Source organism: Castanea sativa, chromosome 5 (assembly GCF_040712315.1).
Source record: "Castanea sativa cultivar Marrone di Chiusa Pesio chromosome 5, ASM4071231v1".
NCBI classification, from domain to species: domain Eukaryota; kingdom Viridiplantae; phylum Streptophyta; class Magnoliopsida; order Fagales; family Fagaceae; genus Castanea; species Castanea sativa.
Window position 1 is genome coordinate 67,313,470 of NC_134017.1, and position 26,755 is coordinate 67,340,224.

Here is a 26,755-nt window from a genome sequence, read left to right on the forward strand (position 1 = left end):
TGTTAAATTCAGCAGGCTACTCATATTGGTTACATACAACTATCAAATATTGTTGCTTGAAGTTCTAATATACTAGCCACATAAGAGGACAATAAATAAAAATTAAAGACAGTGGAGCAAATATTTAGAAAATGACATTAATGTGGCGTTTGGTACGGTGTAATGTTTTAGGATTCTTAGGAATGTTTAAAGATTCTCATGTTTGGTTGCAAATCACGCAAAGGAATCAGATGGCAAGGGAATCTGGATTCCCCTCTCAGTGGGAATGTGAATTCCCTTTAAAACAGGTGGAAATTCAGATTCCCAAGTTTAAAGGAAATTGTATTTTTTATAAATTGACAATTTTAACAATTTTTCATTATCATTTAAGCAATTAAGATAAAATATAAAACAAATTATTATGGATTAAACTCTTTTAAAATTATTATTAAGAATAAAAACATTTGAAAATTTAAATAATTATTTTTGTATTGTACCTGTCATTTTGAAATGTTAGACTATAATTTTAATGAATTTTTCATAATTAATAATTTATATTTGGTTTTTCATAATTTATTTAGAGGAAGATTTTTTTTTTTTTTAACGACTTGATAGTTCACATTCAAATCTAAGGATAGAATAGGAAAAATAAATAATTCATTTAAGATTCCTGGGAATAAATTAAACATTATCATCTTACATTTTCAGGAATTTTAAGATATTCCCAATAAAACTAAATATAGGAATAGCTACATTCCTAAGAATCTAGATGCCAAAAGTAATGTGGATTCTCCTGTATCAAGCGCCACATAATTTTTAGCAAATTTCTTTAATCTATCAAAACAATTTATCCTATTTGAATTCATGCTTTTGGATGATCAAAATACTCTCAAATTAAATATTTAAAAAGTTTAAATAATAGGGTTAGACATGTATAATTACTAATTTTAGATAAATTTGAAAAATTGTTGTTCCATCTAGTTTCTTTCTCAAGTTCATTATATTTTTCTTATCAATAAAGTTTGTATTACCTATAAATTTTTTTTATATAAAGAAAATAGAATAGTTTTCTTAGATAGTTTCAAAAGCTCTCTCTCTCTCTCTCACATTACTACGGATTTTTTTTTAGAGTCAGAAAATAATTACTATTGTTTTGAATACAAAAAAAAAAAGTTTCTTAAAAAAAAAAAAAACCTCCTACCAAAATACTGTTAATGTCTCTGTAAACAAATATTTAAAACTATAATCCCTTGTCCATATCCCTTAAAATTAAATTTGAGGTTTATGTGCTCAAAGGTTTTTTTTTTTTTTTAATATCAAATTTCCGTTAATTTTCAATTTGAAGTTTAATGTTTTATGAACTACTAATATAGTCAGGACTCAAGAGAATGATAAAACTAGCACAAAAAAATGAATACCAAAACCATTATTTTGGATGTGCATGGATAAGTTCATTTTTTGGTCCTAGCCTTATCATATGAGAATATGATGAGGCTAAGACCAAAAAACGTAACTATTATTTTGGATGTGATTGGATGTGTTCATTTTTTTGTCCGCTAGGAAAAACAACGTACATTTGTTATGAATTCCATCACTCATGGAAAAACAACCAACTTTGAATACCTCTTTTATTTGATCAAAGCATATGAAATACTACAAGGATACCCCTTTCATGTAATCAAAGCACATGAAATACTAAGCCCTCACTTCAATTATTGAAGTATCGATTTTTGTTTTAAAATTTTTATTAATATAATTTTCTATATATTTTTTTTTGTGAAATATTGGAGGAAATTAAAAGGCCTTGAGCACACGCATAGCAGTTGCGATGACGCTAGTTTATATTTATACGGTTGCATTGCCTCCTCACCTCACCTTTCCCTTTAGTTAGAACATTGGTTGAAGAAAGCTTGACAAACGCAGAAGAGAAGACTTGGAAGAAATAGTTCTGATCAATGGCGAAGTGTCTAACAATGGGTGCAGTTCGCGGATCTGTGGAGATGCTTGAATCAATAGTAAACAAGCCTTTACCCATTAGAACATCTCTGTAATACTGGTTATCAAATATCGTGGGGGTTATGTCGTTTGGAACGAATGTGAAGTTTGTTAAAGGAACTCTTGTAGGACATTTAAGTCTTAAGTAGCCCTCATATCCATATTGCGTATGACCATTAGGCTGTGGATCGTACAATCTACTAGCAATGTTCATGCAGTGTCCAACACCCAGTGTATGTGCACCTGCAAAGAACAGTTTTAAGTTAAAAAAAAAAAAAAAGATAAACTTAAATTATAGTGGACATTTTCAACTTCTAGTGGTACATTCTGTTGGATGTTTCTTTAGTCACTTTAACAAAAGTAGTAAACCAATCACTGTGGACAAGATTTAATCAATCTTATTTAAAATTCCTATGTTCAAAGTCTATTTACGAGGAAGACATTATGCTAGTCTGTGTATTCATTAAAAAAAAAAAAAAAAATTCTATATATGTAGTTTCTTTTATGTTGATATTTGTACCAAATAATTTCACAGTTTTTTTTTTAAAATTTTTTTTATTTACGTTAGTAAGTTATAATTGGAACAATATCACTTTTTTTCTTTTCATGTGATAATAACTGACACTACTTTTATTAATACTAATCACAACATGTTATCTTGTCACTGATAAAAAGAAATTGTGAAAATTTGTGTTTTCTAAACTTATTGTTCTTTTAAACACACTAGTAGGAGTTATTAAATTATTTAGTCCATTACCGATGATGGCGATTGACTCCTCAAGATTCATCCCTTTAGAGGCGAAAGTATGAATTAATTCATGGACTTTAATCCCTTGTGGGGGAAGACTTGCATCAGCCTGTTGGTAATTAGAAGTGGTGGAGTCCTTTCTTCCAAGAGGGATCTGAATATGGGGTCCTCCTGAGAATGACACTGATTCCTTGGCAGCTAAAGCAATGATATCTGCACAAGACACCTTCCCTGGACACTCCTTTTCCAATATTGATTTTATGTAGCCAATCGATTCCCGCTTTCTGATATCAAAGTTTTTTGAAGAAACCATTTCGGGTTTGTGTTTTGAATTGTCTGAATTGAGCAGGATTGATGCATCGCACCCCTGTATATCATAGCAATTGAAACTCAGTTTGTGTGAGAGAGAATGTACCTTCATGCAAGTACAATCTCTGTAGGCCTAGAAGCTAACAGAGAGAAGAAGAAAGATAATGAAATGAACCATGTCCATGGAAAGATAAGCTAGATTATTCTTAAGTACATGTAAGAAAGTAATCTTTACTTATAAGTTAGGTGTCTTGTTATTAGTTTCTCTTTTTGACTCACGCACCTCGTGAAATTGAAAGGTTTTCAGGCTTGTAACGTTTGTTTAAAAGGTTCTAGATATTTCAGGAAAAGATTAATTCATGCCTTTAAAAGAAGGCATATACAATTGATGTTGAAGAGGTAACCCAAAATTTTCATACTTAATTTTGATTTAAGTGATGAACTTAAGTCAAGTGATGATTTAAATGATGAACTTAATTACAAAAGCAGGGAAGAATATTATAAAATTATTTTCTTCATTCGTTTCATTTCCATTCCATTCCATTTCCTCCTCCCAAATGAGGGCTTAGGGTTTATGACTTTGTAGTAATTAGGTTTCGTAATTCTCTCCATTTTCTATCTTTTGGTAGATTTCTTCTGTTTCTAACCTAATTTTGTGTTTCACACGTATCTGGTCTAGGTTTTTCTATATAGGTTGGAGGCTATAACAATACATAGGTATCAAGATTGTTATCAATAAAATTCTAAAGAATATGGGTTAATTAGGTATTTTTTAACTAGTAATAGAACTGTTCATGTTTACATTTGTGAAGATATGGACTAATTGTAGAAACCTACCGGCTAGAGTTAGATATGTTTATAGAGAAGCTAACTTTTGTGTGGATCAGCTAGCATTGTAGGGAATCAGGGAAGGGCTAGCAATATATGTACCACATTTATACTGAGCCACACTAAGTTTTACTGTATGCCTTACTTTTGGTGGGATATCATGCACCTTGAAACAAATAAACGGTTCTTTGTAAATACTAATTTGATGTAAATAATAATGCCTTGCCATTTTAGAGGGACAAAAAGAATAAGTGGGAGACTGCGAACAAAATTATGGCAAAATAAAAGGAGTAAAACATCTTGAAGTACAAATTTGGTTACATAGGAGTAGGAGTTAAGACAGACAGACACACACACACACACATAGATGCAAATTTAATGCATGTAAAAAGCTTGCGGTGTGTGGCATGTGACTTACTCACGTACAATCCACTGTTGTGAGGTAAATGAGCGAGTAAATGCTGGTCGGTCATGTAGTTAGATTAAATATCTTCTAGGTGTAGAAAGAATTTATTTCAAAGAAAAAAGTAAAAAAAAAGTAAAAAAAAACTAAGATTTGGTCATTGAACTCTATACTTCGAATTCAATTTCATCCATGACCTGTCAATGCCAACTTAATTCTTGAAAATTTTCAAATGGAACAAAAAAATATGACTACCTTGCTTCTTGTAGTTAACTTTGATCATTGATAGTACAAGATTAAAAATTTTAGTGACATAATTTGTATGATTTGGAAAGCCTTAAAAAAAAGAAAAACTAGTGAAAGGGAAAAAAAAAGGAAGAGCAAGTGTAAGTGTAACCTCACCTGGACTTGGCAGTCATGGAACATGAGCCGGAGAAAGGCTGCCGGTGCAGTAGCATCAGTCAAGAAAATGCTTAGCATCTCCCCCTTCACTATGGTTTCTAAGTTTGGACATGAATACTTGTAGTAGTCATAAGCCAGTTTTGCTTCATTTATACCAAATGGGATCCCTATAAGCACTACTGCTAACACAAATAATGGAGAACAGCTTCCCATTTTCTCAACACACAGGACTGAATAGTGGATTTGTATGGTGGCAGAGTAAGTCTCTCAAGGACTAAAAGAGTTTCTTTTATATGGTTTCTTGACTTGGCTTTGCATTGATTAGTGAGAGTTTAAAAAGCATATTGTGAAAACCAGTGGCTTCTTCTGCTTATCCTTCCTCCTAATTGACAGTTGTACTTCATCACATACTCGTCACGCAAAAGTGGGCTCAGGGCCTGCTGTTGTGTTATGGGCAGAGGGGAAAGCAGCCTATTTAGCAATTTTAACAGCAAAAAATAAAATAAAATGAAGTTATAGGTATGTTATTTTTTAAAGAGACTGGTCCATTTAATCCATTGCAGAAGATGTCAAAATTATTTTTTACTTCTTTTAGTTGGTGGGATGGTATCCTTTGTCAGTCAGAACGCATATGTTTGTGCTCATAATGGACTGATTTTTGTAAGTTTGATGGTTCTATGACCCATTAATTTCTGTCTTTATCTATCTGTTTTCAATGAAGTATGTTTTTTCAGCAAATAAACCTGTCGGCATAAGCCAATATTTCACATCAGAGTGCTGATATATTATATAGCGTCAGTGAGATTTGGTCCAGTGATGTTAAAATGCACTGTCAAAACAAGCGTCATGATGGTGCAATCACTATCCAATAGAATGTATTGTCTAAAAGGATGCATATAATTTTCACAATTTTGCTGCATGTTAAGTTGTGAATTTGATGGTCCTGTCTTGGAGACACGCAACTACCTTTTGTTTTGTACAAGCTGGTAGCAATTTTAGGTTGCTGTAATTTGGAGAAAGTGCTACAGGTATATATGTGGTCTAAAATTATTTCTTGTCCACTAAAACTGGTAATAAAATGGCCTTGACAGTATAGTAGCATCTGTAGTTAAAAACTTAAAATAGATGCTTGTGACTTAGACAATTTTGCCACAAGTATGTGGAGTTTCAACACAATGGTCCTACCCTACGATATGTAGGAAGATGGCTTGCTGTTACTGATTTCCTCGGCTGCTATAGGTATGCTATGTACAATGAGAGGTGGTAATGTGGTATGATCAAAGACAGTAATAATTGGAACAAGACATATAAAGCAATGAGGCATTTCTTTTGCAATAACTACATATTAGAGGCACAATTTACTTGAGAGATCTAATTAACAGATCAGGGAAGAGAATGGATGATAATAAACGATTAAAAAAAATGTATCAAACATCAAATTCTAATGAGCTCCTATTTGAAGCAAACTGCCTCAAACAACCAAGAACAGCAGAAATGATTTTGTGCTTAAATTAGAAGCAACCAATAAGATATAACTCAATAAACTAATAAAAGAATGATTAAGTTGATGGCCATGGATAGGATTAAGACAGAGATTCCTAGTGGATAATGGACACAAGGATAACATTTATGGATTAAAATTCCATATATACCAGGCTAATATCTTTTAATCATGACCACATAGCTTAATGGGGGGTTCTTGATGGAGCTTAATGGGAGGTTTTTGACGGAGGTTAGGGGGAGGTTCTTGAAGGAGCTTAATGGGAGGTTCTTGATGGAGCTTAGAGGGAGGTTTTTGAGGGAGCTTAATGGGAGCTTCTGTCCATCCTCGATTACGAGCCCTGAGTTCCCACATTGCAGTGATTTTCTTCTGTGCAGCCAGTTTTGCTTCAGCCTTCTCCCTTGTCCCCTCACAGGTCTCCATTCCCATATTGCACTTGTCTGCCTCCTTTTGATATTGGGAAGACCTTTTCTTAGCCTCTAAGAGGGCCCTATCAACACGCCGCTGGTTTTCTTGAGCTTCAGCTTCCCTAAGCTTCAGTTCCTCTGACAACAGATCCGTATCCATTTCTTCACTCTTCCCAGGCTCATGCTTCATACAATCTAAGGAAATATCAATTCAAGATTGAGATAATGCCACAATTTAAGGAATAATATGCTGTACAAAAAAATTTAATCTGCTCAATAAGCTTAATTGCAGTATCATTTACTAAAACAAAGGTGTCAAGTGCCAAGATGCCAATCTAAAACAAAATGAGATTTCAGATATGAAGTAGCAACAATTTTAACCACTTTTTTTTACCAATACCATGCATATTTCATTGTATGCAGAACATTATTATTGGGCATGAATGCTACATGACTATGCAGAATAATGTTATTAGGCCATGAATGCTGAGGCATTATTGAAACTTTCACTAATGCAGACCATGTTAACATAGGCAGAAAGTGGAGTAACTAGATAAATTTTGCCTATGAATCAGACGATTCTTATGTTAACTGCATAATACAAATATATATATATATATATATATATATATATATATATATATATAATACTTTAATAAGAAAACGAACAGCAAGCAAACTCTCTCATGCTACTGAACAAAAGTGGTTTAGTTGTCGGCTGGCTTCATTATCATCTCTCTAGGATGTTTCAGAGCTTGAGGCCTTGCGCTTGATCCAAAGTTACATCGTAAAATAGTCTAAAAGCAACAGATTTAACCATAATTAACGGTGAAAAATATAATGCCATTAACATATGCTTTAACTTCAAGATCCTAATTTATTGATGACAACATAAATATTTTACAATAAAGTTATCAGTCCTAACTTAAGTCCTAGTTTAGTCAATTATACCTCAAAAACATTTATAGATATACATTGGCCAAAAAAAAAAAAAAACACTTACTTGTAAGGGTCTTGTTGCTCCATCCTGTAGAAAAACCAGATATATACAGGACATTAGTAAGCATGCACTTTAACTAGCGTAGTTTGTTTAGAAGACAAAAGATATTTCATAATCAATGTCTCTGTCAAATATCCAACATTTGCACTAAATGGTTACGAACAAGTTTAGTAAATTCTAAACAAAAATAATTTCTTATATAAGATTTAGAAAGATAATCATATAAATTCCATTAATATAAATAATTTATACAAAACTATAGATAATTAATATATACATTTATTTTATTGACTAATTCAATGAACTAATATTTTGATATAAATGTAAATTCTGTTTAAGTGGAAGCCTAAATAAAATAAAAAATTCAAAGAATGTATCACATTGTATAGTCTCATATTCTTTCACATGAGCTAAACTATCATTGCTCTATTAAGTTACACACACGAGCTCACCCTCTATTGCCATTTGAGCATGATTTCATTAGTATTCCACTAAAATTAAATATAAAATTAGAATTAACTATCCATAAATTTTCTCCATAAAACTTTTAATTTCATCCTGAAAAGATTTTAACAAACGTAAATTTAACTTAATTTTGAACACAAAATATAAAAAGAAATATATAAAAAAATTTCATTTTCATTTATTTTTTTAAATATCATGCGGATTCATGCCCATAAAGAGGACCACCACTTTTTAAATTGGGTCCCAAAAATGAATATTGGCAACCATGTCAATAGGCCCACAATATCTCAGATATAATAAAAACTTGAAAGGCAGTTAGTTATAAAGTTAGTTATAAAAAAAACAAATAAATAAAAGAAAGGAAATAAAAGAAGTAACCTTCGTGGAGAGAGAGAAGAAGATGAGAAGAGCAATCACAGAAACAAGGACGGCAGACGGGGGCGGTAGACACGGCGGCGGCGGTGGTGGAGAGTGATTCGGAGAGGTGGTAATACAAAGGTGGGCCCACTATGTAGCCCACTAAAAACAGGCCACATAGGCCCATCCCAATCTTCAACCATCTTTCATTTCGGCCTTGGAACCAATTATTATAATTATTATAATAATAATAATAATAATTAAAATAATTCATTATCACTGACTCTGACTCTGACATCTCTCTCTATAATAAAAAAACACACACACACAATGTATAGTATTTCTGTGAAGTGAAGAGAAGGAGAATGTTGATGAGTAAAAGAGTGAGTGATAAGAAAGTTTAGAGAAGGAGTTTAAGATTAAAGGAAAGCACCGCATGATCAGTTTGAACTTTGAGGTACGGATATCCTTAAACCTTGATGGATAATTATTGATGATGATGATGGGTTCCATTTAGAACTCTTTTTGGGAAGAAATCAAAGGATTTTTTTTTACAGTTTAATTTTTTTTTTTGATGTGTTTTACAGTTTAATATTAAACTTAACTGTGAAACAGAAACAATGTCGGTTTTTTTCCCCCTTCCTTTTTGGTTTCTTATAAATTTGGGTAGATTATATTGTAAATCCTATTTTTAAGGACTAATTTAAACGGTTACAGATTTAATCTTATAATTTAAGTCCACAATATTTTCACAAAATTTTAAAAACAAATTATAAGTAGAAATTTTTTTACTTATTCTAATTTGAACCACAATAAAAATTATTTTTTTGCCATTATTAACAACCAACAACTATTTGCCACTTATGATTTTATATATATATATATTTTGATTATTATGATTTTATAATTACTTTTGACTATTATGATTTTATAATCTATACTATTATTTTTGGATTCTGATTTTTTTAATTAAAAAATACTCTTATACCCTATGTTTAAGTAGAGATAAAATTACAAGATAATTTGGTAAAAATACAATTCTAACTCCCACTAAAACATTGCTTAAAAAATAGGACCGCTTTCTTGTTAATTTTCAAATTACTTTATCTACATATAAATTAAAATTTCAAAATAAAAATTATATATATAAAATAAAAAAAACACAATTTTTGTGTTTTTTTTTTCCTACAAAATATGACCACTAAAAAAAATCTCATTGCATGCGCTTTGCGCGTGCGATGAAGTTAATTTTTTATAAAATTGTTGTGAAAATATTGTAAACATAATATTTTTTTATAATTTCACTAGTTTTGAATTAAATCTTATATTTAATAGTAATAATTAAAAAAAATCTGTAAATTTTAATTTTTTAATATAAAATAGAAATTTTATTCTAGTCTAATCTAAGTGTATATGTGTGTAAAACTCCTTTCTAGAGTGACCATTACACCAAGGATATGCGGCAGTGCAAATTTTAGTTTGGAATGTAGATTAATAAGTCATCGGCCTTAAATTTTCATAGTCTAATTTAATACTTTAAAATAAAAGATTTAATTTGAAATAGGATTTAAAATGAAATTAGTCCTACAATATATATATATATATATATTTATTTATCTTTCTAGAGACTTGAACTCTAATCCTTATCCTTCATACATTTTAAGCATTTATATTTATGAAGTGACTATTGTATCAAGGACGCGTAATAGTATATTTAAGGTGTTTAAAAGGGAGATAATATTAATTGAACTAAACCTTTAATAAGAATATACGGAAAAAAAGAAAAGAAAAAAAAAGAGTCAACAAACATTGCCAACAACATCTACATTGTGCAAATGTAAAATATCCATTGGAAGAATAGACAACGATAGAAAAGCTTGGTCTTTGACATTAGATTGTCATGACTTATAAAAATTCTTTTGAGATTTTAAAATGCTTGTAAAGGCTTGGACAAGATTGCTGTTGCAAATTGTCCAGTGTTTGCATCAGACAACGCAAAATAGAAAAATAACTAAATTTACACATTCAAACTCCAAAATCACCCACATAAGTCAAGTTAAAGTTGTATAAATGTAGTAACCGTGTAAATATACATTGATTAGTTCTATTATTAATTGTAACATGAACAGTTCTATTATTAGTTAAAAAAAATGCTTGAAAGAACGTCTTGATCAAATCGTCCATACAAAGAATTGAAAGCTTTTTAACTTTTATTATTAAATAAAAAAAAAGAAGAAAAAACAAAAACAAAAACCAGAGAATAGAAAGTATTTGGCTACTCTATCAGAAAAAGAAAAACAGAATGAAAGAGTTTTGCAAAGTTAAATAAATATGAGGAACGTGGTGGGCATATCATGGCATCCATTCCTGCGCGATCCTGTTAAGATGATTTTGTGTTTCCATGTACCCAATGGTTGAGCATCTTAGTTTGACTTTATTTTTTGTAGAACTGTCATCTATAAGAATATAATGAACACTGTAACAATCCCATTCCCATGTAATTGTACAACACTCCTATAAGCACAAACAATTGAAGTCCGCAATTATTGTGCAGACAAGTTTCCGTAAAAATTGGAATTCCAGGTTCCATGTCCATTGACAAAACAGGCATCCCAAACACATTGGCTGAAGGGAGTTTTCTTTTAAGAAACCCACTGCCTGACTGCCTGTCTTACCAACATTTTAGGATATACAATGGACTTGGCTGGTCTTATTGTTAATGTCCATTTTCCTCATTTCCCAGCTCAAAGTTTTCAATACTGACACCATATCTTCAGATTGAGGATGTGAATTGTGATCTGAAAAAAAGGTTGTAATGGCCCCATGAAGTTCAATGAAACTCCATCCAGGGAGTTTCTTCAAGCCAAGAGACCTCATTTGGGTCCACACCTCACCCACTCCATCCCATCTATTCATTGAAGCATAGCTGTGTGCCAATTGCACATAATTTCCTGCATTTGCAGGCCTCAACATGAGAATATCTCTGGCAATTACATCACCAAGTTCATCATTGCCATTAACCCGACAAGCATCAAGCAGTATGCCTAACACATCAATTGTGGGTTCTTGAAACATCCTCCTGTAGAAGTTATACGCTTCCTCTACCCTCCCAGCACGACTGAGTAGATCAACAATGCATGCACGGTGTTCAAGGTTTGGTGCAATACCAAAGTCTTCTGTCATAGACTGGAATATACTCAAACCATGTTGGACAAGCCCATTATGGCTACAGGTGGAGAGAACTGACAGGAAAATAACATGGTTTGGTTCAATTCCAGTGCGTAGAAACTCTGAATACATCCTCAAAGCAGTCTCCCCTTTACCATGACAACCATATCCTGAAATTATTATGCTCCAAGAAACCAGATCATGTTGTGCCATCCCATCAAAACACTTCTGGGCAGTATCTAAATCACCACATTTAGAATACATATCAACCAAAGCTGTGTCCACCAAGATGCATGGTCTAAGGCAACTTCTAATTACAAAGTTGTGGATCCACTTCCCCTGATTGAGTGCCCCAGTGGAAGCGCAACCTTGGAGAAGGGAGACAACAGTTATTGAATCAGGTCTTTGAAGGGTTGTCCTCATTTCATTGAAGAGGGACAAGGCTTCAAATATATGGCCATTTTGAGCATGCCCAGCAACTATTGCATTCCAAGAAACCAAATCTCTTTTGGCCATCCTATCAAAAACAGCACAACTTTGATCCAAATGACTGCACTTAGAATACATATTAACAAGAGAGTTTTGAGCAGGGATGTCTAATGTCATTCCTTGCCTTAATATGTAACCATGAATTGAGGTCCCCAGATCATAAGAAGCCTGTTGTGCACAAGCTGCAAGAGCACTAGCTATTGTAGCAGTAGATGGCTTCACTCTTGATTTTAACATTTCAAAGAAAACTGTAAGTGCCTCATCTGCACAATCATTTTGCACAAGCCCTGAGATCATTGCAGTCCACAACACTACATCTTTATCTGTGGTCTGTTCAAATATCCGAAATGCACTGTCAATGTTCCCACATTTCAAATACATAGCTATAAGTGATGTTTCAACATGTGCATCCAAGTAAAATCCAGATTTTAAAACCTTCCCATGCACCAACTTTCCCCATTTAAGATTGCTTTGCGTTGCAGTCACAGACACCAAAGACCCAAATGTCTGCTGGTCAGGCTCCATACCTTCAATTCTCATTCTATCTAAAAGCTGCAAAACTTCACTAATATCCCCAATCTGGGCATAGCCCGATATCAAAGAATTCCATGAAATCATGTCCCTATAATCCATAAATTTAAAAAGGTCTTTAACATCCTCAATGCTTCCGCATTTACCATATACATTCAATATAGAATTAGCCAAAGCTGTATCGGACTCAAAACCATACAAAACTGTACAACCATGCAAGCACTGCACATGGTTAAGCTCTGGAGCTCCAGAGAGCATGCTTAACAATGTAACCGAACTGGGTCGAATTCCTTGGCGCTGCATCTCATTATACACAGAAAACACCGTATTAGCATCACCCAGGCGTGAATAACATCCAATAATTGCAGTCCAAGGAACAACATTTCTATCAGGCATTATGTCAAATACTTTCTGAGCATTACCTACGCACCTGAATTTTGCATAGAAGTTGATCAAAGAAGACGCAATATAAGAATCAGAGGAATACCCATTAACAATGACAAGTTGATGGAACGAGAGGCCATGTGAAAACAGTTCCAGAGAGGTACAGGCTTTGAGGAGACTGGGGAAGGTAAAGGCATCTGGAGGAGTATTTGTGTTGAGCATAGAGGAATAGGTGAGAAATACTTCATGGTGGGCGCCCTGGGATGAGAGTTGGTTGATGATAGCGTTGAATGACTTGGTAGTGGTGGGTTGAAATGGTGGAAGTTGTTTTAAGGGGTTTAGGGAAGAGGATTTTAGCATGTTCATAACTCATGTTAGAAGGCATGAAGAACGGAAGAAAGTTGACTTGAAGCTATTGAATGCATGGGGAAGCAGAAAGACACGTGAAACAAAGAAATTTGGTTTCAGCTCCGATGAGGTAATTCACTAATTTGTGACTTTTCCCTTATTGGTGCAAGAGCTCTCATTCACTTAGATTAAGAGTTAGAAAAAAGTAACTTTTAATTTTAATTTTTGAATAAATTAAATGAAAAAAAGTAAAAATATTTTATGACTAAAGATGTGATTACTTTCAATCTTAACCATGGGATAAATAAAATGAAAAAAAAAAAAAAAAGTGAAAATTGTAAAAAAATTTATGTTAGAAATGAGGGTAATTGGTGTTGGTGCAACACTCTAGCAATTGCCTAGTGGTGCCTATTGGGCAGATTCCTATTGTGTTTGAAAACATACGAGATGACAGTCCTAAATCCTAATGGCTTGCAATTTTTAGACGGTCCTTTTTGTTATTTGGTCAGAATAGCAGGTAATCAGTTGCAAATAATTTGATTCTGTCAGAGTGATTCATGGTAATATTGGTTGTGGCGTTGGTATTGTTACAAACGTTGGACTTATTGGGGTTACTTGAGGGTTGAGGCCCCATAAAAATTCTTAAAATTAGGTTCCTATGTGATTAATTTCACAAGTTGTGTCTTTGTTCATTTTAAGGTTTTCTCAAGAAACACAGAACTTATTCTCTGATCACAATCTGTTTCAATGGCAAACAATGATGAAAGAAATAAACCCTTTTCTTCTGAATAAATACTGATTTATTGAAGAAGGCAAAAGAAGCTGGAGAAATGACCATCTCTGGCTTTGGCTTCAGCATCAAGCTTTGGCACTGGTGTTACAATTGCTCTCTCAATGTTTATTGAACAGCACTCATAAATTTCACGGTAACAGTTGCACTCTGAATGTTTATTGAACAGCACGCACATGCTCATAAGGAGTATTTATTCTGGTTGAATTGATCCATTCGAGTAAGAATCACAAATCCGACCAGCAAATACCGTAGAATTCTTAGTACACCAAGCCAATATTAATGTGTAAAAACGTTACAAGAATAAGCCCACAATTCTATGGCCTAATGCACATAATTCCATAAATTTTCGGGTTTGAACAGCTAATTTGATTGCTTTTTTGGATATTCCCTTGCTCCAAATATTGTTGATCCAATTCTCACGTTTGTACTACCCATTTCAATCTGCAAAACAATCAAGTTTTCAAGCCATGAGTCTATTCCTCCGGTATTACAGTGTACATGTATAAGATTAGACACACAAAGTAATTGCACATAATGATACGACTTCAAGTTAAAATGTTCATTTCCATGTATCAACATAGTTTTAGAACCATTTAACTTGTAGAAAATTGATAAATGAGGCAGCAAGTAAACATGATAGCAGGATTGTAATTGTTTAAAGTTTATGCTTTCTTAGTCCAATTCTCTATAAATAGCTCAATTCAATTTCTTGATACTCTAAATTCTCAGCCTAATAAAAGAAAATTAATGAACATTGTAGAGAGGGAAAATTCCCGACCTATCATAAGCTGACACATCATACTACCAAGTTCACAAAATACAACAAATTACAAAGCGCCACGTACTGCTGCTAGGTTTTGCTATCACTATTCAGAAACCAATAGAAATTTGCCAAGTGTCATTAAAATAAAGGCATGAAACTGCATCAGCAGGTGTAAGCGATGACACAAGCAGCCCTGCATGTGTAAGTGATGACACAAACAGCCTTGCACGTGTAAGCAATGACACAAGCAATCCAGTACGTGTAAGCGATGACATAAGCGGACCAATCAGGCTGTGACATGTGTCACCAATCAGACTCCGCCACGTGTCACTCACCCACCCCTAAACTCCTATAAATAGAAGCCTTCCTAAGACATTCAAGAAGACAGACAGAGGACAGAAGGAAGAAGATATCTTGAGTTCAGAAATCCAGAAGCCCTGCCGGAATCAAACCCCGAAGCCTCCAAGAACTCCAAGAACTTCAACCTCGAATATAGACAACATTCGAAGCAAAGTCATCTAAATTAATTGTCTAGATCTTAAAGGTCACTGGAATCAAGCTCAAAAGCCTCCAGAAACCTCAACAAACCACAAATTGGTGAAGCTCTACGGATTCAAGCCTCCAAAGCCCCGAAGAACTTCCACCACAAACCTTCAAACACGAAGAACAATCGAAGAGGAATCATCCAAATCATATTCCTAAATCTCAAAGTTCACTGGAATCAAGCTCAAAAGCCTTCAAGAACCTCAACACATTATAAATCAACGAAGCTCTACGGAATCAAGCCTTTAAAGCACTAAAGAACTTCCACCACAAACCTTTAAAGACGAAGAACGCACGAAGAACACGAAGAACGCGAAGAACACAAAGAAAAAAGGATTTCTAACAAGCTCATAACTAGAGATTCATTGTAATTCCGTTTTAAAGATCTTCAATCCATTCTTCAGCTAAATTGAAGTACATTCGGTGTTCGAATCAAAATCACATTACCACAATTCCAATCAACAAATCTTTCAAGGAGATCGAATCAGAGGATCACTCTTTTGTAATTACAGAGAATTGTACCACATATTCATCAATACAAATTCGCATTTGTGAAACTATTTTACTTGTTTGATTTATTTCAAACTAAGAAATTTAGTCGTCTACAAACATCAAAACATAAAAATCAGAAATCGGTTATGAAATATAGTCTTATGAAGAACAGAAGCAGAAGTGTCTTTACTGCTTGCTCAAAGTCTGCAGACATGCCCATTGACAGCTCACATTGCTCTTCTGGAATTCCTAGTGCTTTGCAAACCTCAGTTCTGCAGTTTGATAATGCCTAAAACAACAGACAGATTTTAGGAAATTCAGGAAGCACAAGGAAAAACACTTTGATCATAGAACCATGCATAATGTGGAGATTGTTACCTTGAAGTTTTCTGGGGTCGAAGAATAATCCAGCATACCAATTGTCATTAGGCCACAGAACTCAAGGTTTGGGCAGCCCAAACTAACATGCTTTGCAAGTTCCACACACCCAGAGGGCTCAACCCCAAATTTTGCTGCAACAAAATGACACAAAATGAATGACTGGGATTGTTCTATAAAAGCCTGGCATTGATTAGTGATGACTCACATTGTTTGAAAAACAAAATTATTCCAGAGGAGCTCAGAATCTCGTGTAGACAATAAACCACCATGACTCTCAAACGTATATCCCACCAAAATTAGGCAAGGGTGGCTAAGATTGTTAGTTGGTATAATTTTTTAAGTAATTCACATCCATATAATGGTTACTGATTTAATGGAACAAAGAGGTTATGTGAAAATGAAGTTTTCAAGAGAAACCATTGAACACTTCAACTCTGAGGTTTCATGGAAAAGCAAATGAAATTCAGTTGCAAATTGAAATTCTCTGTACGAGAAACTTCATTAAGTCATGTAGAATAAAATAACCCACAATTCCAGGGGATTGGGGGGCTGCATATGTGAAATTAACTTGAAACAGATACACAAGAGTTTGTGTGATAATTGAATGCTTAAAACAACATGTCTCACAGAGAGAATGGATGTATTAACCTTCATCACCAAATCACAAATGCAAAAAGACAAATGAGGAACACCAATGGATAAAACAGGTACTAAAACTTCACATGAAAAAAATAGGGGAAAAAATAAAACCATAGCTCATTTTCAATAAATAATATTACCATGCAGATTACAGACCAATACTACTCAACCAGGTTAACAATAAAACATATAGACAAGGAATCACAAACCTAGAAATTAATCCAACTGCTGATTGATACTATGATTTTCAAAAGAAAAAAATGTTGTATAATATAACCAAATCATTTGTTATAGCATGTCATTCTACTGTTCAAGCAGCCATAAAAGGTCAGATTTTGGAATTTAAGTCAGACTAGTCAAATCCTCAAGAAACAGGTAAATTTATCATGTGCTGTAGATAACGAATTAAAAAAAGAAAAAAAAACGTAAATATAAGTTTAACAAAATCAGCAAACATAGTCAACTTACATTCTTCTCCACTGGTATTTACTTGGACCAAGACCTTCAAAGGCTTTCTCCCAATGCTTGCAACCACTCGATCAAGTTGATTTGCAATCTGCAAAACACATAAAGTGTAGAAAATCAGAAAGAAACCAACCAACTTTTACGTATACAACACCACCAACAACAAAGCCTTAATCCCAATATGTTGGGCACGGTTATAGATCCTCAACGGACAAATCAGAGTCAGCCTCATGTTTTTTTTTTTTTTGCCATTCTATCCAGTCCAAACCAACTTTGAAGTATGTGTGTGTGTGTTTTCTTAAAATTTTTCATTTTTGGTTCACTTTATACGTTTCCATCCTATAGAAAAATGGTGTCATCTTGTGTATGCTTCAGCTGAGAAACTCAGAAAGCCATCAAAAAAACAAAAAACAAAAAAAGTAATTACCTTCTCATCATCTACACTCTCTACCATTGCAAGGTTTGGGACACCAGCTGCACAAATATTACACCATGCCTCATAAACAATTAGTTCTACTTACTCCCCTCAACCAAAACGATACCTTTTATTCAGAAAGAGAAGCATACCCAAAAGAGCCTTAGCTTTATTGCTCTGCAAATTCCCAATGAAATGCCACTCTATATCTTCTGGAAGCTGAAATCACCCAACAATTACCAAATTAACTACTTTCAACAAAACCCACCACAAAAAAGACCCAAAAAAACAGAAGCAATTCACAATTTTCACCATTTGGAACCTTTAAAGAAACCAAAAAAAAAAAGAGATTAATTCATTGGTGGCACAAAACTAAGAGATTAATTCATTCATTCCCATTCACATAACAGAAACTGTAAATAATAAGAGAGAGAGAAAAGAAACCTGAGGAGCTTTATCGATTAGCTCTTGAACGTAGTTTTCGCCGAAACAACGGTGTCCGACATCATAGACTTGGCGGATGAGAGAGACAGGTTTGGTCTTGCTGACAGCCACGACTCGAACCTGGTGGGGCCCACGGCGGCCGGACCGCTCGGCGGCTTGTTGGACACGTTGGATTACGGACTGGAAAGCTGCTGCTGCCACGCCGTCCATGGCGGCCGAGGTGGTGGCCATGGCAGAACTCACTCTGTTCAGTATTAGAATTAGAGAACTAAAAAGGAGAAAATGGAACGGGAGGTGGAATAATAAAAAGAATAGATGTTAAACTTTTCTCATGTATTTTCACTGTTTGAAGGTGAATTTTAACAAATTAATTAGATTGTATTTTTTAATCATCTTTCATGTCTGAAAATTTTTAAGAACATAAAAATTCAATAATTATGTCAGGATTATCATTAAGTAATATTTTAATTTTAATTTTTTGTAATATTTAATTATGCATTAAAATAAATTTATTGATCTTTATTGTAATTACGATTTGATTTGAATGAAAAAAATTTGATATAATATATGTTAAAGACATAAAAAAATATACAATTTATTTATAAGATTTTTAAAATACATATTCATGTTATTTTTTGTGAAGTTACCTTTATTTTCTTTTATAAGAATTTTTTTTAGGGATTTTTTTTTATAGGAAGTTGAATCAAAAGAATTTATACATTTTTGTTGGCATTTTTTTTTCTTAATAATACTATTATGAGAATTATTTCGTAAAGTTATACCATTTGAAAGTTATTTGAGAATATAGTTTATTTATTTATTTATTTTTTTTAAAACTCTTTTGTTAAAAAGATGACGTTGTTCGAGTGTAACTTGTTTCTTAAGCTGCGTTTGGTTCAATGTAAATCGAATTCCGAGCGTAAAATGAATGCAGGGGAAAATGAATTCCCGTAAGGAAAATAAAATTCAGGTGTTTGGTCTTACAATGGAAAATACTTTGAAAATTGATTTTCGGTGTTTGGTAACATTCTAAAAATGCTATTTTCCTACCAATTTTTCACATTTTCTCAATATCCAAACAAATTTTATTAAGAAAATTTCAATAAATACCTTTAAAGAAACAAAAATCTGTTCAAAACAATTCATTAAACTAAAAAATTTGTTCAAACTGAGAGAGGGAGGAAGAGAGATCGATTGAAAATTGAGACTCAGAGAGAGGAAGGTCATGGGTCATGGGCGACGAGATCGAGACGGCGAGATCGGTCATGGGCGATGAGATTGAGATGACGAGATCGGTGGCGCCGATGAGCTTTGGGTCAAGAACGAGAACGACGGCGCCGATGAGCTTTGGGTCAAGAACGAGAACGGTTTTGGGTGGTGACGATCTAGATGGCGGCGCCGGTGCTGGGGTACGATCTCGGTGGGACGATCTCGGCGGCGCGAACTAGACGGTGCCGGTACTGGGGTGCGATCTCGATGGTGATGCGATCTCGGTGGGACGATCTCGACGGCGCGAACTAGACGGCGCCGGTACTGGGGTGCGACCTCGATGGTGATGCGATCTCGGTGGGACGATCTCGGCGGCGCGAACTAGACGGCGCCGGTACTGGGGTGCGGCCTCTCTTCTTTCTTTCTCTCTCTCTCTCTCTCTCTCTCTCTCTCTCTCTCTCTCTCTCTCTGAGCGTCTGTGAGCCCGGAAATGATTTGAAGGTAAAATACAACCTGCATTCATTTTCCGGGTCAAAGGCTCCTTTTTACGGTCAAAGTAAATTGCTTTCCGGAAAATTCTATGTTTCATGCGCAACCAAACACACGAAAATGGGTAAAAGTATTTCTTGAAATCATTTGAAGTCCAAACAAACGCAGCCTTAATGTTGACAAAGCTATAATATGATGCGGCGTATGGTTAAAGTGAAACTTGCCTCTTAAAAGTGACAAGTTTGACTTCTAGAATTTAGAACTTGAACATATTAGCTAGACTTAAGATAAAATTATGGGATAAAGTTGGTACCAAATTGGTTAATCCATGGAAATGCATGCAAAGTTAGGCTAACACATGCGCATGTGTTAGCCTAACTTTGAATGAACCCCAATTAGGACTATTTACATGTCAGTCTAGGTCAGTTTTGAGGTCAAACTGCCACTCAACTTGATCATGTCAAGTTTATGATCATATATTTTTTGTTTTGTTTCAATTACATCTAGATTATAAATTTTTAATTTTTTAGCCTTTGGAAGTTTTAACTGAATTTTTTGGTTCATTTTTTCCTTGTTTATCAAGCTGTAATTCGGTCCTATGGTGAGAGTGACCCAACCCGCAACTCAAAACGTAATTCCCACGAGTGCTATGGTGTCTCACACAATTATTCCCACTCTATTTTTGCAACAAATGGCATAGCGATTCCCACGATAACTCTGGCAATTTAAAGACTAATTTCGAGTCCAATCAAGTTGCTTTAAATGTACTACCTAAGTAAGCTTTTTTATCTTCATAGAATTGACATTACGCTTATCATAGCATATGAACTATTAGAGCATTCCCATCAAAGAATGCAAATATTTTAGTTTTTAACATCTCAAAATTTTACTTTATCTATTTTAATATATCACTTTACAATACAGCCAATATCAAAACTTCTATTTGTTGGGGGCAATTGAGACAGAAGCGAAGGCATTAGAGGCTGGGATGCAGTTTGCTAAGGACATTGGAATTCAAGATATCATTCTGGAAAGTGATTCTTTGTCGCTTATTCACTCATTAATGGGTTTGTCTTCCCTTCCATCTTTAGTGGATTCGGTGGTGCAAGGGTTGTTAGAGTTCAATGGGGAGTTTTGCAAGGTTTCCTTCTCTCATGTATGTCATAAAGGCAATAGACCAGCTCATCTTTTAGCTAAACACGCCAAGGGCATTGTTGATTTTTCTACTTTGTTGTTAGAGAATCCTTGTTTCTTAGAACAAGCTCTTCTCCATAATGTACTTTCTTTTGCTAGTTCTTAATAAAGTTGTTGGTTTCACATCAAAAAAAAAAAAAAACTTCTATTTTTTTAGCACTTCATTTAAATATTCTTTTTATTCTTTTTTATTTTTTTATTTAATATTTATTTATCTCTTCCTATTTGTATCTCTCTCTCTTCTTTAAAGCAGGCAGAGAAGTCATCAAACACCAAACGGTCCAAACCCAACTACCTCTTCTCAACCCAACAAACCCACCAGCCACCACTACCATGGCACCACCACTGGAATATTAAAAAAAAAAATCAGCCACCCCACCCAAAAACCCAAACTACCATTAGCCGCCACACCTAAAACACCATACCTACTACAAAAAAGATTGCTATTAGCAATAGCTAGAGTTTGTCACAACAACACACAAATTAGTATTGTTGACAGTAAAAGGCTGTTGACGTTCGTCGGCAAAAGCCTTGTCGATAATACTATATTACCGACGAGGCCGTCTAACACTCATTTTTGACATGGTGAGCATAGAAAATGGAACTAAATTTTTATTTTGTACTCTAGCATGCAATGAATAGATGAACAAAATGGCCGAGTCAAATTGTCTAATGTTTGATAATGTCATCCAACTCTTTTTCACATTGCTTCATTGAACATCCCATACTGGTGGTGTTTGATGATGTGCAATACTATAAGATGTTGAAGTCCAAGGAAGTTTGGGATCTTTTGTTTTTGGTTTTGCATAGAAAACGAAAGGCAAAACCCACACATACACTTCAAAGGATTAGCCTAACTATTGGACGTAGGGTGAAATAGGTTGCTTAAATTTTTCTTGTAAAAAAAGATGATTAATTAGATTTTGACAAATGTTATTTTGTAATCAAAATGTTAAGTCTTTGGCCAATCAGAAAAGTGGAAGAAGGTAAAGGGTGATGACAGAAATGGAAAATTGGGGATGATGAAATGTCGGTTATTTCAAGGGTAACCACCTTTAAAACAGAGCAAGGATTAAGGAAGAATAGAGAAGAGAAAATTGGTTGATTCTATGCTTGTCCATTCTTATTCAACAATTCTGTTTATATACAATTACAATCAATCATGATCCTACCAAGCACACACTGTCAACCAATAACTATTAACTGACTAACAACCTTCTAACTAACTCCCTTAACTACCTCCACTTATTTAGCACTAACTAACTACTTAACTACTACAATGAAATACAACACCAAGCATTACACCTTGCACATGCATTGCACATGGCTAAGTACGTTACAACTATAGGCACAACTAAGCACACCATTAAGCACAACATAGTCAGTATCCTAACAACACCTCCCTTTCTTTAGAACATCTTGCCCAAAAAATGAGGGAATTGCTGCTGAAGAAGAAACAAATCCTCTCAGGTAGCATCATCTATAGTCCTTCCTTGCCACTGGATGAGATGTTAGGTGATAGTTCTATTTCGAATCTTATGAGACCTGGTTTAAAGAATAGCTACTGGCTTAGGTGTAAGGATACCTTGAGAGTTTATTGATGGCAATAGAGGCATAGACACATTGTGCTGGCCCAACTTAGCCTTTAAAAAGGAGACATGAAACACATGGTGGATTACAAAAATAGCAGGTAGATTTGGCCTATAAGTAACTTCTCCAATTCTCTCAAAGACTTGGAAAGGGCCAAAGAACTTGGGAGAGAGCTTATGAGATGCCTTATAGGCCATTGATTGCTACTTGTATGGTTGTAGTCTAAGGTACACCCAATCACCAATACTGAATGCCTTCTTAAACCTATGGAGGTCACATTGCTGCTTCACTCGAGCTTGTGCATTCACCAAATTCTGTCTAAGCAAAGCAAGGATAAGTTGTCTTTACTGTAAAAGAGAATCCACAACTGCCACTTAGATTGTACTAGGCATGTCATCCATCAAACGAGGAAGAGGGAAACCATACACAGCATCATATGGAGTTAACTTGGTAGCTAAATGGTAATTGGTGTCAAACCAGAATTTAGCTAAATAGAACCAGTATGACCACTCAGTTGGCCTATCTACAGAAAAAGGCCTTAAATACTGCTCTAAACACTTATTCACCACCTCAGTCTGCCTATCAGTTTAGGGATGATATGTTGAAGACATAGCTAGCTTAACTCCTTGTAGTTTGAATAGCTTTGCCCAGAACTTAGTAGTGAACACTGGATCTCTGTCAGAAACAATGGAAGTTGGCATGCCATGCAATTTCATGACATTCTGAGCAACAAAGCAGCCACCTTAGCAACAGAATAGGGATGGGATAATCCAATGAAATCAACATACTTAGTGAGCCTATCCATAACTACCATAACTGTATCCAACCTTTGTGAAGTAGGCAATCCACTGACAAAGTCTATACTAACAGCAGACTAAGGCCTATTAGGAATTGACAGAGGTTGTAATAACCCAGCTGGTTTATAAGTCTCATGCTTCATTTGTTGGCAAACTCCACACTCCCTAATATGCTGTTTCTAGTCTGATTTCATTCCCACCCAAAAGAAGTATTGTTTTAATCTATGGAAAGACTTAAGGAAGCCAGAGTGTCCTCTTAGAGGGCTGTCATGGACCAAATGAGAAACCTTAGGCTTTAGATTGCATTATGGACCCAAATAGACCCTACCTTTATATAAAATCAACCCATTATGCAGGGAAAAGAACCTGGGACATGCTGAATCAGATTACAGCTGCTATAATAACTTCTGCATCTTAGTGGAGAGTTGATAGCTAGCCTTCAATTACTCAATCCAAGAAGGACATGGAAAGGAAATAAAAAACAAGGATGGAGAGTTAACAGAAGGATTTAGAGTTGCTAGATCCCTAGAAGCAGAATCTGACCTCCTAGACAAGGCATCAGCTACCTTGTTCTCACAGCCTTGTTTATACTCCACCACAAACAAATAACCCAACAATTTAGTCAACCATTTCTATTGAGTAGGAGTAGCAATCCTCTGCTCCAAAATATATTTCAAGTTTTGTTGGCCAATTTTTATAACGAGTGGCTTGCCTAAGAGATAGGGTTTCCACTTATGCACTGCAGTGACCAATGCTAACAGTTCTTTCTCATAAATGGTCAATTGCAAGGCCTTGCCCTTGAGAGGTTGACAATGGAATGATTCTGCATCAAAACAGCCCTTAGGCCACTCCCTGATGCATCACACTCAACAGTGAATGAGTGATTATAGTCAGACAAAGCTAGGACAGGAGGTTGACTAACAGTATCCTTGAGTTGTTAAAAAGCTTTTTTAGCTTTAGTAGACTAGACGAAGGCATTCTTTTTCAATAATGCAGTAAATAACTAATGTTGCAGCAGCAACTCTAATACTCTTATGAGATGCTGAAGATGAAGATCTAAGGTAAGACTGAAAACCAGAATGTAATCAACGAAAACTAGCACAAACCTTCTCAAATAAGGCTTGAAAACATCACTTATTAGGGACTGGAGGGTAGATTGAGCATTAGTCAGACCCAATGGCATTACTAAGAACTCATAGTGTCCATCATGTGTCTTAAAGGCAGTTTTAGGGATATCCTCCTCCTTCATACGAATCTGGTGGTAACCAGATCTTAAATCCAACTTAGAGAAGATGGTGGAACCAGTAAACTCATCCACTACTGGTATGGGAAACCTATCCTTTATTGTAGCCTGATTCAAAACCCTATAGTCAATGCACATCCTCTAAGAGCCATCTACCTTCCTCACCAATAATATTGGAGAAGAGAATGGGCTTTGACTAGGGCTAGTTGAACCAACTTCCAACAAATCAGTGAAGATAGAACAATTTCAATTTTTTGGAAGTGAGGATACCTATAAGACCTTTGACAGATTAGGGTAGTCCCCTCCTTCAAAAGAATTTGGTGTTCATGACCTCTACAAGGAGGCGAACCAAAGGGTGTATCAAATACTGAGGCAAACTCAATCAGCAACTTCTCAATCAAGGGATCACATTGTTGCTAGGATGAAGAAGTTCCTGAACCTAATTACACAATTTGCAGAAGAATACCCTTCCTGATAGGCTTTCTAAAGAAATGATCACCCTATTGAAGAGTTAAATCAGTAGGAAGCATACTAAACAATCTAATAGTGGTACCAAGATGTAGAAATTGCATTGACATAGCTAGGAAATCCCATTGAATCAAACCCAAGGTCCTAAGCTATTGAGTGCCTAAGACCAACTCACAATCCCCTAAGGGCAAAGCATTCAAGTCCACTGAAAGGATATAACCTTGTATAACAACTTTAACATCTGAAAAAACCCCCTTGGTCTTAATTGTTGCTCCATTAGCTACCTTAACCTCAAATGAAACAGTAGGGTCTAAAGATAGTTATAATTTGGAAAGTATGGTAGCATCTAGGAAATTATGAGTGCTGTCAGTGTCAATTAAAATGACAACCCAGTGACTATCAATTTTACCATTAATTCTCATCGTACTAGGTGAAGGGCTTCCTAAGAGAGCATAAAGTGTAATTTATGCTTCAACCATTTTTAGGTTTAGACTCAATAGAGTTAGAATAGAGCATATCAGATTTAGGAGACAAGGGCATATTAGTATCATTAAGTTCTATCAAATGCACATTAGAACTGGGTCCTTGAAATGGATAAAGGCCTTCTAACAAGAAAAGTTTAGCAAACTTATAGTTATGCCTAGGTTGAAATTTCTCATCATAATTAAAGTCTTTTCTTCCTTCTCTCCTCCATCTGTGCTGGTGACAGTCTTTGCAAGGGCAGCTTAAACTTGAAGTCTAACTTGACATCAGGCCTTGGTCCAAGAATTGAAGGCTTAGATAATTCTAGTGAATAAGGTCTTTGAATCTTCTTGCTACTCATCAAATACTCTTCTTGAATTTTAGCCAAACCAAAGGCCTCATTGAGATTCTTTGGATTAAGCATTTTCATAGGCAACTTGACTTCATCTTTAAGGCCACTGAAAAAGCAACTCAGTTTATGGTTCTCTAACAAATCCCTAATTCTGATAGAGAGAGCTTCAAATTGCCCCTTGTAGTTTACCACATTACTTGCTTGTCGCAACCTTGTCAATGCCTCCATTGGATCCTCATAGGCAAAAGAACCAAATCTTGCTAACAATGCCCCCACAAAGCTCTCCCAAGCCAAGAACACACCAGTTGCTTCACAATCTTGGAACCAAACTAAACCATCACCATTAATATGGAAAGAAGCCATCAGAAGCCTCTCATTAAGTGAGGTTTGATAAAAATTAAAGTATTAATTAGCTTGTACACCCAGGTTGCAGGGTCATCTCCTTTGAATTGAGGAAACTCAAGCCTCACACTCTTCACCAAACTTGGTATTGGCAAAGTAACAGCTTGAGACATTGGGGTCTTTGGGGATGGTGGTTACTCTCTCTTCTCTTCATCTTCAGTTAGCTTTTGCAAAGCAAGGCTAATGACATTCAATTGCTGGGTATTGGCATTCAATTTTCTTGGAGAGAGAGAGAGAGAGAGAGAGAGAGAGAGAGAGAATATATATACGAGGAGAGAAGATACAATAAAAATGAGTTTT

General features: G+C 34.9%; 3 protein-coding genes across 3 annotated transcripts; all 3 read right to left on the bottom strand.

The window, feature by feature from the left end:
- Positions 1-1,593: 1,593 nt before the first annotated feature.
- Positions 1,594-4,913, bottom strand: LOC142633447 (peroxidase 29-like). Its single transcript, XM_075807688.1, has 3 exons — positions 4,665-4,913; positions 2,732-3,089; positions 1,594-2,217 (listed from the first exon to the last, which is right to left on the bottom strand). Exons 1-3 carry the CDS (start codon positions 4,875-4,877, stop codon positions 1,814-1,816), a joined length of 975 nt encoding a protein of 324 aa, XP_075663803.1. The 5' UTR covers positions 4,878-4,913; the 3' UTR covers positions 1,594-1,813.
- A 5,740-nt stretch (positions 4,914-10,653) lies between these two features.
- On the bottom strand, positions 10,654-13,456 carry LOC142636393 (pentatricopeptide repeat-containing protein At4g04370). The gene has a single exon (XM_075810601.1). The coding sequence runs from the start codon at positions 13,330-13,332 to the stop codon at positions 11,077-11,079; it is 2,256 nt and encodes a 751-aa protein (XP_075666716.1). The 5' UTR covers positions 13,333-13,456; the 3' UTR covers positions 10,654-11,076.
- A 635-nt stretch (positions 13,457-14,091) lies between these two features.
- LOC142636394 (uncharacterized) lies at positions 14,092-18,557 on the bottom strand. The gene is made up of 7 exons (XM_075810603.1): positions 18,250-18,557; positions 17,958-18,024; positions 17,818-17,864; positions 17,394-17,481; positions 16,284-16,417; positions 16,096-16,194; positions 14,092-14,548 (listed from the first exon to the last, which is right to left on the bottom strand). Exons 1-7 carry the CDS (start codon positions 18,478-18,480, stop codon positions 14,468-14,470), a joined length of 747 nt encoding a protein of 248 aa, XP_075666718.1. The 5' UTR covers positions 18,481-18,557; the 3' UTR covers positions 14,092-14,467.
- Positions 18,558-26,755: the final 8,198 nt, after the last annotated feature.

Coding starts and splice junctions, on each gene's coding strand:
- LOC142636394 (XM_075810603.1), bottom strand. CDS start 18,480: ATGGCCACCACCTCGGCCGCCATGGACGGCGTGGCAGCAGCAGCTTTC. Junction 17,865..17,957: donor TAAAGCTAAGGCTCTTTTGG/GTATGCTTCTCT, acceptor ATATTTGTGCAG/CTGGTGTCCCAAACCTTGCA. Junction 16,418..17,393: donor AAATACCAGTGGAGAAGAAT/GTAAGTTGACTA, acceptor ATTTTGTTGCAG/CAAAATTTGGGGTTGAGCCC.
- LOC142633447 (XM_075807688.1), bottom strand. CDS start 4,877: ATGGGAAGCTGTTCTCCATTATTTGTGTTAGCAGTAGTGCTTATAGGG. Junction 3,090..4,664: donor TCCATGACTGCCAAGTCCAG/GTGAGGTTACAC, acceptor TATGATATACAG/GGGTGCGATGCATCAATCCT. Junction 2,218..2,731: donor GGAGTCAATCGCCATCATCG/GTAATGGACTAA, acceptor TGTTCTTTGCAG/GTGCACATACACTGGGTGTT.
- LOC142636393 (XM_075810601.1), bottom strand. CDS start 13,332: ATGAACATGCTAAAATCCTCTTCCCTAAACCCCTTAAAACAACTTCCA.